Here is a 15973-nt window from a genome sequence, read left to right as displayed (position 1 = left end):
CAGTTGTCCAAAATTACCTGCGGAGATGGTGATGGCTCATCAGTCCCTTGGCCACTATCTAGTTAAGTGATGTCTTTGATGCCACAGCGCCTGTGTTTTGCAACACAGAGGGTGAGGTGGATTAACGACAAAAATCCATGCAGCAGGCTAGGTTACATTTTTGACTCATCGCGCATTGCAGCATTCATGCTTTTAATGCAATGGAAAAATATGCAATAGCCTCCCAAACATCCCAGGGCTGCAGTGGGTTTTCTCAAGGGCAAAGAGGTACCCAGGAGCTCAACATGTGGTGCCAAGGTGGTGTCAGGACAGGCTGTGAGGCTGATGCTAGACATGCAGTGAAACCAGGGCACCCAGATTCCCCCAAGAGACTGCAAAAAAAAACCCTTCTTAGGTGTGGCTTCGTTGGTTTTCAGTCTCTTCACAGTTTTGCAGGGAGTCTGTACAACTGCTTTTCCTAGAGATTTTTTGGTCTGTGGGACCTCCAAAACAGATGTGGGTTATGTCTGCTGGTCTTAAGACCCAGCAGCAGATCTGGGGGAACAACAATATTTCTCCTGAAGCCAAGAGAGAAAGTTTGATCCACGTATTTCAGGTTCATATCCCCGCTGCTGCTGTTTCTCTCAATTGACAATACAGAATCCCCCCAGAGAAAAATCACCACAAAAGGATGTGCCTTCTGCTCCTGGGGCTCAAATCCTTTCTGCGCCCTACTCTGGGCAGTACCATGGGTCTCTCCAACACAGAAGAGGCACCTTGGTCATGTCTCTGATGCTGTTGCTCAGGGCACAGAGGGGTCTGGCTCTAGGCTTGGCTGCAAGTGTCCTGAGGAGCTGTGAAAAGTGGATGGGATCCATGTGCTGTGTTTTCATGGTGCATCATGGTAGGAGAACAGGAGCCCGTGTCTCATGGTGCGCTGGATCTCTGGAAGCTCCAGGCAAACACTTCATAAATAGTGAATATGTTGTTTCTTTCTTAGTGGGAAAGCTAGATATGGAAAATGTAGGGTAACTAAAGGAGCATGTGATGCTATGAGAAATCATTTGCAGAAGAGTACAGCCACAGGGAAGGTTGCTGTGGGTGATGGCACAGCAAGGAAGAGCACAGCAGTGCTCCAGAGTAGTCCTGAAGAGAACAAAGTCTCTGATTTGGTGATCCCCAGCCATTTGGCTCTGAACAAAAAATTGCTAGGGAAGGAGATGGTGCATTTTTAAACTCAAAGGGCTCATTGTAAATCAAAATGGATTTATTCCTTTATAGTTTAGTTTTCAGCTGGATCAATTCTCTGCTGCTCATCAGTGTTGACAAAAGAGAGGCAGCAGGAGAGATGAAAGGGAGGATGGGATTGCCCCTCTCTGCAACACTACACATTTGTGCTGGGTTAACAGGATTGTGTGCCAGACTGCAATTCAGAGGGCGCCGGCAGCTGAGCTGTTTTTTCAATTTCCTCTCCACTTGGCACCTCGCGGCAGGTAGCGCCCTGTATGCTTCTGAAAGATATCTTCTACTGCCCCACTAAGAAAAAGGCCCACAAAACCAAACAAACCCTCCTGTCTGTTAGTCACGGCATCACAGGAAGATTCAGGTGGGAGGGCACCTCTGGCTCTCCACTCCCCCCCTGTGCTCCCAGCAGGGTGATTCTCAGACTAGACTGGGTTGCTCAGGGCCTGGCCCGGGTGAATCCTGAGCACCTCCAATTGTGGATAATCACTGCTTGCTGAGCTCTTGCCTTTAGCACTGCAAAGAGACCCGGCTGGCCCTGGAGTACTCCTGTTCTCACTGTGCTGGAAGATGACTGGCACATACAAGAGGCTTTCTTGGTGTAAGGGCTGGCCCTTACTCACCCTCAAAGGAGGCTGGGACCAAAGAGGTGGAACTATGAATGGACCTGAAAATTCTCAGGCAGGGATAGGGTCTCCTGTGTCACAATGAGGGCTGGGAGAGATCTGGGTTCCCAAAATGGAGAGCAAAGTGAATATTAGAAAGTTGGTCACTGGGGTGTAACTGAGGTGACAGGGAGTAAACATGGGTTTAAGCTTGATTTTTTTTTTTATGCCATTTATAATTTTTCCTGGTTCTAAGAAGTTTCCTTCACAGACATCAGATGCCATTCTCCAGGAGCAGTACACTCGGAGCAGCAGTTCTCTCCTCTGTGACAGGTTTCTCTGCCAGGTTTTCCTCTGAAAGCCACAAAAGACCAAAGGACTCTCTTTAGCTGCACAGCGTGTGAGAGAGTAGAAGATAAAACAGCTAATGCTTTTGTGGCCTGTGTAAATACTTCAGACCCTTTGCTGATGAGATGAAAGTGTCCTGGAAATTCAGACTATGTGAGCTTCCAGTGCTAGGCTGCCACAGGATTTGTTCAACATCCAAATGCCCATGGATGTCTTATACATGGTTAGGAGGCTTCAGAGCTCTGCAGGTGTGACTGTCTCTCCTGGCAGGGTGCATATATTTGGCAAGGTTCACGGGAAGCCACTGCCTCCTAAGACCCCTGGTAAAGTCACACTTAGAATTCAAACATAAGGTTCTGTTTTGAGGAACAAAGTATGTGGATCACACTTCCAGAACAGAATACAGTATCCTTGGAAGAGAAGACTCCAGGGAGAGAGATGGATGATAACATGCTGTATAAAATGGGATCTCAAAGAGTGAACAGATTGTGTTACCTCTGCTTACAGCACAAGTTACTGGAATGTGTCCATATTTTGAAAAAGGATGTGGAAAAATGGAAAAGGATTTAAGAAGAGTGGTACGGAAAAAAAAATCTCACTTGAGAGCCTGGGGATCTTGCTTTGAAATGAATGAACTTGAGGTGTTTGATTTCTTCTACCCAATCTGAAGAAAACAGCGGTGAACTCAGGCAGCAACTTTACTGCAAGCGAAAGAAAATTCATTTTATGTGTCACAAAGACTGTATCATTCTTGTTAGAGGATGATGTGGAGGCCAGGAGTATAAATGAGTTCAAATACAGATTGGATTATTTGTGGAGGATCAGTTCCTCTCTGGCTTTCAAATATGCTGACCTGGTATGGGTGGCAGCTTAGGATGTCCCTGACTCTTGCACAATCCATCTCTGAGATTTTTTTCCCATGATCAGAAGATGTGAGCCACTGCAGCAGAGGAACACACAGATGACCAGAGGCTCTAAATTAAACTCCAAAATCTGTCTGGAAAGGAGGTGCGTGTTTCTCACAGAAAGGGACTAACACGGGCAGAACTCTTGTCGTGGCCTCTTCACCACCTGCTGACTGTTAACACAAGAAATGGTCAATGGCATCCCCTTGCTCGGCCCCGGGATATGGGACTCTGCAGGATTAAGGAAATTGAGCCAGACAATCACCACTACAAGAACAAAACAGTATCTACTCAGATTTCTGCAGGATTTTCCCTTACTCACAGCCCTGAATGGAAGGCCTCCCGAAGAGTTCGTGTGTGCCCTTTTCAAGACTCAGAAGTAAAAGCCAGCTTGTCTTGCTCTGCAAGAAAACTCCAGTGGAAGGAAACCGTGGATGAGCATGACTGCTGAGCTGAGGCACACAAGCCACAGGGAAAAGGAAGGAAAAAGCTCCTGGACTCAAATGAAGTGAGGTGCTGGTGGCATGTGGGTGTGGGGACTTTCCCCTGAGTTTGGCAAGGACTGCCTGTTTTTTCCCTAGGTACAGGTGCTCAGAGGGCTCATTTGTTCCAGCCCTGAAGGAGATACAGGGGTTTCTATGTTTTCTTTTTCTTTTTTTTTTTTCAATTACTATAATTTTCTTCTGTGTGTTGTTTATTAAGTCAAAATAAAAGTCCATCTGAAGGACTGGTAACCCCAAGGGCTCTGTGTGCCCCCTGTCTGAACTGTAAAACCAGATCAGCTTGTGCAGAGGAGGAAATACAGGCAAAATGGTCCAGCCATGAGCCAAGGTAAAGTTCAGAAGCCTTAATAATGGAAAAGGAGGCTACAGTCATACTGGCACAAGAATGGTTATTCAAAAGGGAAAAAAAAAAATTAAACCAAGCCAAGAGCAACAGCATTTCCTGGTCTGTGAAAAATAAATGTTTGGGGTCAATATAAAAAAACAGAAGTGCTCAAAGTGAAGTGGCATACTCATTCAAGGGTCAGAGGATGATCTGGAAACCTTCCCAGGTTCTTGAGGGTGTGATTCCACCTTACAGCTGTTTTCATGAGGAAACAGATCCAAGAGACGCTCTTCCAAGCTTGCCTTCCTGTCTCAATGCCACAGGGAATGTCAGCCCCTGGCTACATACGCACTGCCACTGGCACAATTTCTGATCATGTGGTCCTTCATGGGGTTCTAAGACAAACTAATGTAAAATTTTGGTTTAAAAGGAGGAGGAGGAGGGAAAAAAGATGAGTGTGTAACAAGAATAGGGAATAACTAAAATGACTTCCATGGCATGTTCCTACAGACAGCTGCCTGGGCACAAATGAGTAGATGATAAACTGTGCTGAGGGTGGAAAGGACAGAAAAATTTAAAAATGCTATTGCTGCCATGTAGGACTGAAGCTGCAGACAGTGAGAAAAACAGGCCCTACCTCCTAAGGGTGGGACAGTCAAACTCCAGTGCTCCACCCAGGGGATCCAATAAGGGAAGGAACACTTCTGGGAAAGGGTCCAAAATCCATATGTGCCTTTCTAGTGGAGGTCCCTTGGGCTTGCCTTGGACTGTCTAGGCAAAGGACTGTGCCTCCTGAAGCCAGAGAGACACCTGTGTGCATTCAAATCATCCTGTGGATAGCAGCCAAGACCAATCTGACCGTGACTGACCTCACGGGGACCTCTCAGTTCTGCAGCTCCACCGCCGGGGAGTGAGCAGAGCCATTCCCGGTCACTCCACGCTGGGAGGCAGCTCCTGCCTGCCCTGTGCCCGGCGTTTTGGGTACACAGACACCGGGATGAAGCCTGCTCCAGTGGTGTATTCAGGAACACATCGGGCTGGGTGCCACCACGGGGCCCTTGGTAGGCGGGAAAGCTGCGCTTCAAGGACTCCAGCCTTGCCTCTCGCTGGGATAAATCCGTCCCTGAGGATCAAGAAAAGCAACAGAAGGTGCGCCCTCCACGCTGAGAGGTACCAGTCTGAGCCATGTTTGGTTGTGCTGCCTGCTCCCCCAGGGTGCTGCTCTGTTTCAGCACAGGCACAGGTCTCGGGAAAAGAGACTGGAGCTCAGCCTTTGTGCTGTTCAGGCAGAAGGACTTGGTCCTGCGGGAGGTCACCCCGGAGCCCTCAGTGATAAGAACATGTGCAGCGCTATGATGTTCTGCTGTACGGCAGCTGGGACACCACAGGTGTCACCACTCCGTCCCAACTCCATGACACCCTGTCTTCCTTCCTGTCTGCAGTCTGGAATCCCATCTGTAGGCTTTTCACACTTGGAAGTAAAAGCATAAACAGCTCTGGGAGATACTGGGAACACCTATAGGGATCCTGCCACAGATGGGAGATTTGATCCGGACACGGGATTTGATCTGAAAGCCCTTTAAAACATACAGCAACTGAGGCAGAAGAGGATCCTCTCCCAGTGAGGAACTAGAGTCAGCATGGCACACCATTAGCAATGCCATATCAGAATGCTTATTTCCACAGCTATGGAAAGGGATTCACAGACCCTGAAGCAGTCTGTATTTTCTTTAGTTATGAGCAAAACCTCCTGACTCATTTGAATTACAAGGCTGGCTTTTCCAAACATCCCCACTGAATCTTCCGTGAAATTTACCTTGTGAAGAAACATCAAATTCCCAGCTCAAATCTGGGTCCATATTTACCATGCCGCTGTCCTGGAAGCTCAGGAGGTTTGTTGGAGCCATATTCAACAGCTTCCGCTCTTTTCAAAACTGGATCTGACACAGGAAAATATTTATGAGTACTAAGAAACTTCCCAAAAGAAAACAGCAACCAGCTATAAGTTTTCTGGTGCGCTTATGGACAAGCCTGCCTGGGGTCGTGCTGGGCTTAAGCTGGGAAGTGCTGTGCAGCAAAGACCTTTTTGTCAAGTCATTTGGACATACAGCAACAGCAAAGCTGCCGAAGGATGCTTCAGGCAAGGGGCTTTGAAAGGTTCCATTACAAATTGTGCAACCTAGTAAATGCATGCAAAAATGATGTGTGAATTGTTGTTAGACCAGGGAAAGCCTAAGCCGTGACTCTACCTGAGCTGCCAGCGAAGTATTGGCAGACATAGGCAAGCACAGGGCTCTGGAAACGGGCTATTTTTGCTACATCTTGCATCTTTTACTGGTTGCAGGATCTTCTATCTTGGATGTAGGGAGCCCTGGTAACATTTTGTACTTAGGGACAAGATCCTTCATTGCAGGACAATGTAGCCAAGCACCCTGCTGGCATGACACCACTGCGTGACTGAAGGGACCGAACTGAGAATACAGCACCTTGTACCCAGACAGGACACTGGAAAAGCTGACCTGGACGTTTTGAGAGGCAGAGTTTAAGATACTTGGTAGAGAAGGGGAACAAGAAACGTCATTTCAAAAAACACCAGAGGTCTATAGAGTGTGCAGCTCTTACGGCCCCCTGGTGACAAGCAGCATCAGTCAGATGTCACCCACAGCACACGCAGGAGTTGTGTGCTCTTCTGAGACAGTAAAGCATCTTCTTCTGGGTCTAACAAGAAATGCCTCCCACAAGAACAAAGCTGTGCTCGGTGGCACCATGCTGGGCCCGTGAGCCATGTTGTGCGGCTGAGATTCTTGAACACTTCAGAGACCTGAGGTCTTTCCTCACTCCTGTGACTGTCCAGGCTTTGCTAAAACCATAAAAGCTCACCAGGAAATAGCACCGGGTTTGCATGGCAAGGTTTCAGTCATGGAGGGGCTCCAGGGGTGGTTTCTGTGAGAAATTACGTGTGGTGAACTGGCTGCAAATCCCTGCACTGCTGGAGGGGAGGGGACAGAGAAAACTAGGAGTGAAACTGAGCCCAGGAAGAAAGGAGGGGTGAGAGGAAGGTGTTTTAAGATTTGGCTTTATTTTCTCATTATCTCGTTCTGATCTGGTTATTAATAAATTAAATTAAATTTTCCCCAAGTCAGGTCTGGTTTGCCTGTGACAGTAATTGGTGAATGATCTCTCCCTGTCCTTATCTTGACCCATGAACCTCTCTTGGCATGAGCCTTTACTGCATTTTCTATCCCCCATCCTGTTGAGAAGGGGAGCCTTAGAGTGGCTTTGGTGGGTCCAGCTGGGGTCAGCTCAGCACAGAAGGAAACCCCAAATTCACCCACTGATGAGACGTCCCGTCCATCTGCAATATGTCCTGAGCCTGAGCCCACACGTGTAAACACAGACTCCTTCCCTGAGACAGCAGACTGGAGCAGCCACAGGCATGGCTGTCTTTGACTCCGTGTTTGAAACAAGGGAGAGAGGTGGGAGGGAAAAGTACATGGCCTTCTTAAGGATCTGGGAAGGCGAGTGCTTTCGGTTTCCCATATGGCATATGGGACGTGGCAGAGCAATGTGTCTCCTAACCACAGGCACTAAAGAAGCCCCTGATCCCAGGGGGAGAGGAGGAATAATTGGTCTTCACTGGTTTTTAATTGGTCTTCACTGGTTTTTTAAAGCTAGTGCAACAAGGTGATTATGGACTTTCCTGAAGCAAGAAGGGATTTCCTCCCAGACCAGCAGTGGCTGGAGGGCTCACTTTTTCCAGGTCTGAAGGAGGGTTCACGACTCTGCCCATGCGATGGTTTTGATTATTCCAGTCTTGTATCATCTATTGAGATGAAGCTGGTGCGAAAGACAAAAGAAGCTGGGCACAGAGGATCATTTGCCTAAGGTGAAATGAGAAGGTGATAGCTATAAGATACAAAGAGCATTCATTTCTGAGCTCAGCACTTCAAAGTATCTTCAGATTCAGCTCACATTTTCAATGGCAGGCCTCTACTTCTTCATATATTGCAGAAATTGGTAGGTGGAAAGGGGCATCTCAAGATCCCCAACTCTCTTGGTCACATCAGAGCTGATTCCAGAGCTACATCTGGTTTTATTCACCCAACAAGGCAGCGTTATTGGTCACCTGCAGCAGCCAGAGCTGTCCCCATAGGCTTGGCACCCCTTTCACAACCACAGCCCTCAGGAGGTTTTCTCATCACTCGGGTGGGCCCAGGTCCCACCTGTCCAGTGACCCCTGCCAAGGAGCAAGGGGTCACTCGCTCATCCAAGCCAGGACAGGGACCCAGCTAAGACCTCCCAGGCGGCTCTACCTGCTCTCTGCACTGGTGTCAGCGTTTGCTTTTCCAGACCACACAAAAAGGCCATGAGAAGCAGAAATTGCCAGTCTAGAGGGAAGTTTAGCAGAGCCTGCAAGAGCACGACTGCGACACCTCCACAATTCCCTCAAAGCAAGCAGACCTGGAGGAGGAGGAGGAGGAGGAGAAAGAAGGAAATCTCCAGCGCTGCTTGGCTGGCAGGACCAGATCTGCTGCGAGCTTGCAGCAGGTTCCATTGGAAGCAAGGAAGGGACAGCTGAGGGAGTTCTGCCCCCAGCTGATGAGGTTAACAGATGGCCACAGGAATTAAATGAAATGAGCAGAGAATTAGCACAGAGACAAGGAAGGCGAATAAGGCCCCGAAAAGGCATCATCATTTCTGAGGAATCACTGGTGAAGACAGGCTTTGTTCTTACCTTGATGACACCAGCACAACACGACAGATCTCATTGTGGGAGAAGAATTAGGCTGAAAGATTAAGAAACCTGCAGGCTCGGACACAAACCAAGCACACAGGCAGGCTCGAAATGAGGCGCAGTGCAAAGCCCTGCATCCTCAACTTTTTCTGGAAACCTTTGCCACTGCTTGCTGAGCTCATTCTGTCAGCCAAAATACCACTGGATTCAGCAAGGATCTCTGCAGATCTACAGGAAAGGAAGAAACTTTGATTTTCTGTTGTGTTATCTGTAGCCCTCACCTCAAATCAGAGATGATGCCCTGCAGGTCACCAAGATAAAAATAACCCCAAAGCAGATATTTTTCTATTTCTGTATCTCTAGCTGTATCTTTTCTAACTATGCACAGACAATGACAAAGGTGTTCAATAAAAATGAGTTAGATGGAAGAAATAGTAGAAACTGGGGGATCAAGGGGGCCATAGAGACATGGAGAAGCTGTCTGGCAGTCCTTTGTCACTTCCCTCTGTCCTGCAGTATTTCCCTCAGAGGAAAGGAAGGGTGGCTGCTCACATTGCTAGTGCTGTCCTAACAATGAGCTGCTGCCCCACTTCCTTCTGGATGACTGCCTGGATAGAGCCAGTGGTACTGCTGTTGCATCCACATAGGAAGCAGAGATGGAATTATGCTGCCATAACTTCTCATTAGCAAGCACATTTTTCACTACCCCCAGCCAGGCACTGCAGCGGTGGTGGGGAGGAAGCATGAAAACTCTAATCTGCCTGTGCAGAGATGGTATCGTCCGCTGATAATTCGTCTTCAGTACTGAGCAGCAAAAGCTGGCTGCCAAGCAGAAAGTTTGGGGAAGTCCTGAGGACTTGCCCAAACCTGGAGCAGAGACTAGAATCTGTAAAATTTTTTTTTGTTTGTTTTTTGGGATTTTTTGGGTTTTTTTGGAGGAATGCTGGGCATACCAAATTGCAGCAGCGCGGCTCCGCGGTAGGCGCGGGCTGGAGCAGCACGCTGACCCCAGGTGGGAGCAGCCGGGGGCGGTGCGAGTCACTCGCAAGCAGCAGCGACCTGCTCTCGGACGGCGGCTCCCGGGGGAAGGAGCCCCGCTGGCTGCGGCTCCAGCAGCCGGCAGCTCCCCCAGGAACGGGGGCAGCGTGACGCCCCCCGGAGGCGCCCGCAGGCAGCGGGGCTCGGCAGCAGCTTTGGGGAGAAAATGCCAGCGGATGCTTTGCCCCTCTGGAGACGAGTCAGTGTTCGCGCTTCCCGAGGCTGACCCGCCGCTGCAGCCGGACGAGCACAAAGGCGCTGACGCTCACACAAAAGTTGGTGTTATTTACAGCTCCCGGTGGCTCCTTGCGCGACTGCCAAAGCACGAGCTCAAAAAAGAAGGAACACGAGCGGCAGCTTTAAAGGTCTGCTCAGATAAAAAGACAAAACGCTGGACGGCTCTCCCCAAGGCAGCTGGTGGCACAAAGAAGCGAGGCTCCTGCCTCTCAGGACGCTCCCGGGTCGCCGCGAGTGGCGCCGTGTGAGTCCCGCCCGCAGGCTGCCAGGGCAGGGGCCACGGGCAGCGCACGGCCACGGCAGCGCCGCGCAAGCCACGGCTTGCTTTCCCTCCCCAAACCCTCAGTTTCAAGAGATTCGGGACAGCCCTGGGGCTCCGTCCTGCGTTGGTGCCATGCCCTCGCTGCGACAGGGCGAGCAGGAGCTAGAGACGCGGCCGCAAGGGGCCCTTGAACAAGCAACACGCGCCCTTTGCTCAAGCTCCGGCTCCCCTCTCCGCCCACTGCCGGGCAAGCCACCCCCTCCGCCCACACGCCGACTCCCACCGACCCCCCTGCAGGATGTGAAGACGCAGCCGTCCACACCAGCTGTTTGAAACATTTTTAAACGCTTTTATTTACAGTGCTTGTTGAAAACAATATATATATTTATATCTATCATCCTCGTGATGTCTGTGCCATAGAAAACGCTGTGGCTATATTGCCTTTAATTTACAAAAAATGGTCACAAGAAAATCTGAAGGGAAAAAATGGAAATCAAAGTTTGGTCCCCAATTGTGTCTCTCTTGATTTGTTTTAAAAAAGCCTCCAAATTAAAAAAGTACACAGCTCAGATGAAATTCATATATAAAGCAACCCTTATCTTCCGAAAAATTCACGAGGGCCAGCTTGCTGTCATGTAAACTTGGAAAAAAAAAAAAAGAAAAGCTTAAAACAAATCCTGTCTCCGTGTGTTGCTTAATAGAACCATTATTTGCTTGTAATATTCTTTGTCTCTCAGGGTTCAGCGGGAAAGCGGATGAGAAGAGGCCTAGGACTGGGGAACGCACCATGAGATCTGTGCCCGCACCTCCTGGCTCAGGGAGGAGCTCTGGCAGCAGGGCTGGGGAGCGGGAGCTCTCAAGAATCTCATACCAGTGACAAAAACAGGCGGGCAGGTGACAAGGGGACGGGAGGTGCTTTGCCACGTGAAGCGCCTGGCGAGGTTGTGTGCCCAGGAAACCATGAGATTCTTGAGGGAAGAGGAGCACTGGGAAGTGGGGCGCAGTGAAGGGATGCAGGGACGGGGATAATTTCAGCTGGGGAATACTGTCATGGACGGGCTGGGTCTTTGGGCAACAAGGGAACTGCTGTCTTCCCCGTTTGAGAGCATTTCTAATCTTTCCTCATCTGAGATTGTGTGAAGCCAGAGGCTAACGGGCAGTGCAAGCACAGGCTGGAATGGAGGAGGAGAGATGGACGGAACAGGGGAGATGGGAGGGAAGGACTCAAGCTGAAGAGCCGTTTTCTGTCTTCTGTCTCTTTGGATCCACTTCATCCTGCACCAGCCATGGGGAGGAAAAAGAAGGAGTTACCATCAGTCACCACCACAAGGTACGTAATTTCTCCACACAAAATTCTTAACTGCTGCTCTTTCCTCCATATGGAAACCTCTGTCAGGCCCACCCTAAATCCACTCCCCTCTAAAGCACCCTGGAGTGCCTGACACAGCTGTTCTGTTGGTCGTGGTTAATATGTGGACAGCTCCATCCAGAGGGACACCATGCCCATGCTGTTACTTCCAGGAGGTGTAAGAAGCTGAGGCTCACACCACTCCAGACAGACCTCAAGGCCTGCCCTTAATGTGGAAGAACAGACCCTTCAAGCACCATACCCTTGCAAGTCCATCTCCCGGCCTGAAGCCCAGAAGGCACAGGTAGTTCAGAGGCCATCGCCAAGCACAACCTCCAGCACCTCAACTCTCTCACTTACTCAGCACCACAACTGCTGGTGGAAGGACCTGGATCCAACAAGGAGCATCCAGTGATTTACAATCCCCTTGCCACGTCAGATTAGTTTACCCATCTGCTCCTGAAGCAGTGAGACCCGAGGCCTGTTTGAGATTCTCAGCAGCAGCATCCACATGGATTTGATCAACAAACGGCAAGTAGCCTCATTCCCTCTCCCAACCATTATTCTCATGCTACTGCTCACCTCCTCCTCCTCTGCAGATCGTTTCTCTGCGTGGCCATCCTGCTCCTGCCCATTCTCATCTGCTTCTAAGCACAAGCAAGAAAAGAAAATCATGGGTTAAACTGAAGCAGCATTTAAGGGAATGTAATCTCACAGTCAAGAAGGATCAAAGAGGGAATTTCCCTCCACAATCCTCTATTCCTCTGCAGCCTCCTATTCCTTCAATTTTCCCTACCTTCATCCTCATCACCACCTTCTTCTTCATCAACATCATCAGGATTCTCTTCATCATCCTCGTCAGCTCCGTTCTCCTCATCCTGAATGGAACAAACCGGTCAGAGCAGAAATTGGTGCCAGGATGACATTTCCACGTGCTCTTTGCTACAAGCACAACAATTTCCAGATCTCCAGCCACTCCAGGTATGCATCCGAGTGCATTGTTACTCCGACACCGTTATTCCCACCACCCCTGCTGTACACTCCTCCCAACCAGCCCTCCTTCACAAAGCCAATCCTTCCAGTCCATCCCCAAAAACGCGAAGCTCCTTGTCTCCCACGAGCTTACGTCCTGATGAGCTGCTGCCATCCCTCCCAACAGGCAAAGCATCTCTCTGATTACAGGCTAATGACTTAGCCGAGCCTCATGGTACATCTGCTTCCAGATCCCTCCCGACCTCCATCAATCTGTGGCGCTTCCTCACTGTTCCTCCTCCCACCTTCTCCAACACATGCTCCTTGTGCACCTCAGGATACCCCGGTGGGCGCAGGACCACATCTCCCGTGCCACATTCTCCCACTTGTTCTCAGCTCCATTCCCTTTTTTGACCTTTCTTCTCCCCGATGGGCTGTGCTGACTACACCGAGTCCTTCAAGGCTCATTCTCCACAATTATCCAGAGCTTGCTCTCCCTTTACTTCTGTGCTGGAGCTCCCTTGGCCTGCCCTCTTCCTTCATCTCCCATATTCCCTTCGTATTTGCTACCCACAGCGAGCACAAAAACCTCCCCGACGTCACCAAATCTGTCCCTCAGAAGAGCCTCACCTCTACTATCTCCTTCTTCTTTTCTTTGTGGACTGCTTTCTCTTCGAGTTTTTCCTTCTTTTCTTTCCTTTCCTAGATATGAAATGAGGTGCGGGGGGAGGGGGGGAGAAAAACCAACAACATTCCGGCGGTCAGCGGCAATAAAAGACGGGGATGCCTAAACAAAGAAGGCTCGGAGGAGAGGCGGAATAGCGGGCGAGAAGACATATTAGGCGTTAAATCCGCCCGCCTGACAAAGGAAAACAGCAGCGAACGCGCGTCACAGCTACTTTTAGCCGCACACGCGTGTGGAAACCAGAAGCGGCACGCAAGAGTTTTAACGATTTATTAAAAAAAAAAAAAAAAAAAAAAAAAAAAAAAGGGCAACCTTGCCCGTAGGATCGAGGCGTTTCCGGACCTCTCTCTCTCCATTCCACCCCTCCCTCCTCCTTCCCCCGCCATCCGAGGGCCCGCGCTTTGTGTCCACACAACTTTTCCCCCGCTCCGCCGTGACACCGCTTCCCGCTCCCCCCCCCCCGCCCGCCGACCCGGCTCCGAGCGGAGCCGAGCGGAGCCGAACCCAGCGCGCGCTCGCGCCGCCCGGCCAATGGGGGGCGGGGGCGGGGCGGGGGGCGCGGGGGCCCTCGGGGCCCCCCCCCGCCCCGCCCCCGCCCCCCCATTGGCCGGGCGGCGCGCGAGGGGCCGCGCGCGCCCCCCGCCGCCAGGGCGCCTCACGGAGCCCTCGCCCCCCCGCCCCCCCGCGTTGCCCCGCCGAGCCCGTTCCCTCCCCTCCCGCCGGGAGCGCCGCCGGTCGCGAGGATGGGAAGAGGGCAGCGGGAGGGGAGAAAGGTGTCTTACCTTAGCGCTCAGCTCCGCCGGTGCCTCCTCAACGCGTTTTTCCGACATCCTGGCCTCCCGGTTGCGAAGGGAAGAGGCGGGTGGGAACCGTGTGAGGGAGGGAGGGCGAGAGCGAGAAGGGGTCAGCGGCGGGAGCGCAAAGTCCCAGCGGTCCGCAGGCGGCGGCAGGATCCCGCCCCCGGGGGCCAAAGTACCAGGGTCTCCCGCGGTGGGGGGATCCGCCGGGGCAGGGGATTTATACAGCGCCGGTGACGAGGGAAGGAGGGACCTGGGGAGGGAGGAGAGAGGGACGGGAGGCGGAGGAGGGAGGGGAGAGGGACGGGCCGCTAGAACAATGTGCGCTGAGCCGCGGCCGCCCGGCAGCGGGGGCGCACCGCGGGTCCCCGCAAGGCGCCGCACGGCCCCGTCGAGGCCAGCCGAAAGCCCCGCTCCGCGCCGAGGTGCTGCGGCTCCGACGGGAAGTGTCCGGGGAGGGGAGGGGAGCCGAGCCCTCTGCCCGCAGCACGCCCGGGGAGCCGCCCGTACAGGCTGGCTGGCTCTCCGGGAGGAATCCGGGGGAGGCGAGAAGCGGCGCTGCGGGGCCGTGTGGGAGGGCAGCGCTGGCGACACGCGGCCTCCTGCCTGGAATTTTCCACTCCAGCTGCCCGCCCTTCCTCCCGCTGGAAGCGCTCCCGGCGGCGGGGCTCCTCCCGCCCCTCCCCTTCTTCCCTCCCCACCTTCTCCCCCGCCTGCCCGCCCGCCCAGCGCCGGGCGCTTTTCCCGCGCTCTGCGCGCGCCGGAGGGAGTGGGCGGGGCCTCGGGCAGGGGGTGGGCGGTGCTTCGCGGAGGGAGTGGGCGGAGCAGCCGGCCGTGGCCGGGAGGGGGGCGGATTAGCGATCGCATCCCCCGGTCCCCATATAAGGAGGGGCTGGGGCTGGGACGCCTGATTGGGCCATTCAAATGAGCTCTCTGCCTGGCAACAGGTTTCCCATTGGCTGGCGGCGGCCGGCGCGCCGGCGGGGCGGGGGCGCGGGGCCCTTTGGTGCAGTGCGAGGCGGGAGGGGCCGCCGGCACGTGGGGCGGCGGGAAGGCGCGCGAGGGCGCGGGCGTTGTCTGGCTCGGCTCGGCTCGGCTCGGCTCGGCTCGGCTCGGCTCGGCTCGGCTCGGCTCGGCCCGGCCCGGCACCGACCGCCCGCTCCCGGCCACCGGCCGGGCAGCGCACGGTGTGCAACACTGACCCCTGCCGCCCGCCCGCCTCGGGCCCGGACTCTGGCAGACATTCTGCCGGTGCCTCCCTCCGGGCTGGGAAGGATCGTCGCCCAACTCCGGGTCTTCCTTTAGCCGAAGGTCCTTCCTGCAGAACCGCAGGTGGTGACTTGCAACTGCAGGGATTTGTTGCTAATGAAACAGGTGTTCCTGTAGCCTGTTCCTGTAGTTCCTCTTCAGCCCTTTGGTTACCAGCTTGAGCAGACTGGGATGACTAAATTCCCGTCACCTTTCCCGGAAGGTTTATATTGTCTCGCTCTTAGTCACAGGCTCGTACAAAAGAAAAAAGAATATAAATCTGCACACATTTGCAGGCCTACCTACATACAGAACTGAGCGTGCACATGAGTGCATATGGATGTACATGCGTACGCAGTCATTCTTGCAGGTGCAAGGCAAGGTTATTTATCCGTCTGGTTGGAAAATGTAGTGAGGTACGCAAGCCCTTCTTGTCCTCCAGATACAAACTCGGTCTCTGTGCAAAGTCAGGATTTAGAGCTGGTGCTCTTGGGTTTAATCGAATGTATCTCAGTTCGAGCGTTTAACAGCAAAAGCCATTGGTATTCCTGGAACATAGGGCACTGAGTACATATCTCCTGAAGGAAAGTATGAAAGAGATTGGATAAATTATGATCTGTGTGACAGGGAGGTAGAAGGTCTCCACCTTACCATCTCGTCTCCTCCACAGCCACAGCTGCTTCTCTCATGATCTGACTAATTGACGTTCTTCCCAGCTACGCACAGTGCAGAGTGCCTGCCCCA

General features: G+C 52.4%; 1 protein-coding gene across 2 annotated transcripts; it reads right to left on the bottom strand.

Moving 5' to 3' along the window:
- Nucleotides 1-10505: 10505 nt before the first annotated feature.
- On the bottom strand, nucleotides 10506-14863 carry PTMS (parathymosin). 2 transcript variants are annotated; one of them, XM_038154469.1, is made up of 4 exons: nucleotides 13967-14863; nucleotides 12324-13201; nucleotides 12110-12174; nucleotides 10506-11454 (listed from the first exon to the last, which is right to left on the bottom strand). In XM_038154469.1, the coding sequence occupies exons 1-2, from the start codon at nucleotides 14846-14848 to the stop codon at nucleotides 13115-13117; spliced, it is 969 nt and encodes a 322-aa protein (XP_038010397.1). In that variant the 5' UTR covers nucleotides 14849-14863; the 3' UTR covers nucleotides 10506-11454; nucleotides 12110-12174; nucleotides 12324-13114. The 2 variants fall into 2 exon arrangements, with proteins under 2 accessions (XP_038010397.1, XP_038010407.1); XM_038154479.1 differs by lacking the exon at nucleotides 13967-14863 and having other exon boundaries at nucleotides 12324-12395.
- Nucleotides 14864-15973: the final 1110 nt, after the last annotated feature.

The sequence above is a fragment of the Motacilla alba genome, chromosome 1 (genome assembly GCF_015832195.1).
Source record: "Motacilla alba alba isolate MOTALB_02 chromosome 1, Motacilla_alba_V1.0_pri, whole genome shotgun sequence".
Lineage (NCBI taxonomy): Eukaryota > Metazoa > Chordata > Aves > Passeriformes > Motacillidae > Motacilla > Motacilla alba.
The sequence above is the reverse complement of the archived record's forward strand: the minus strand, read 5'-3'. Positions and strand labels throughout refer to the sequence as shown.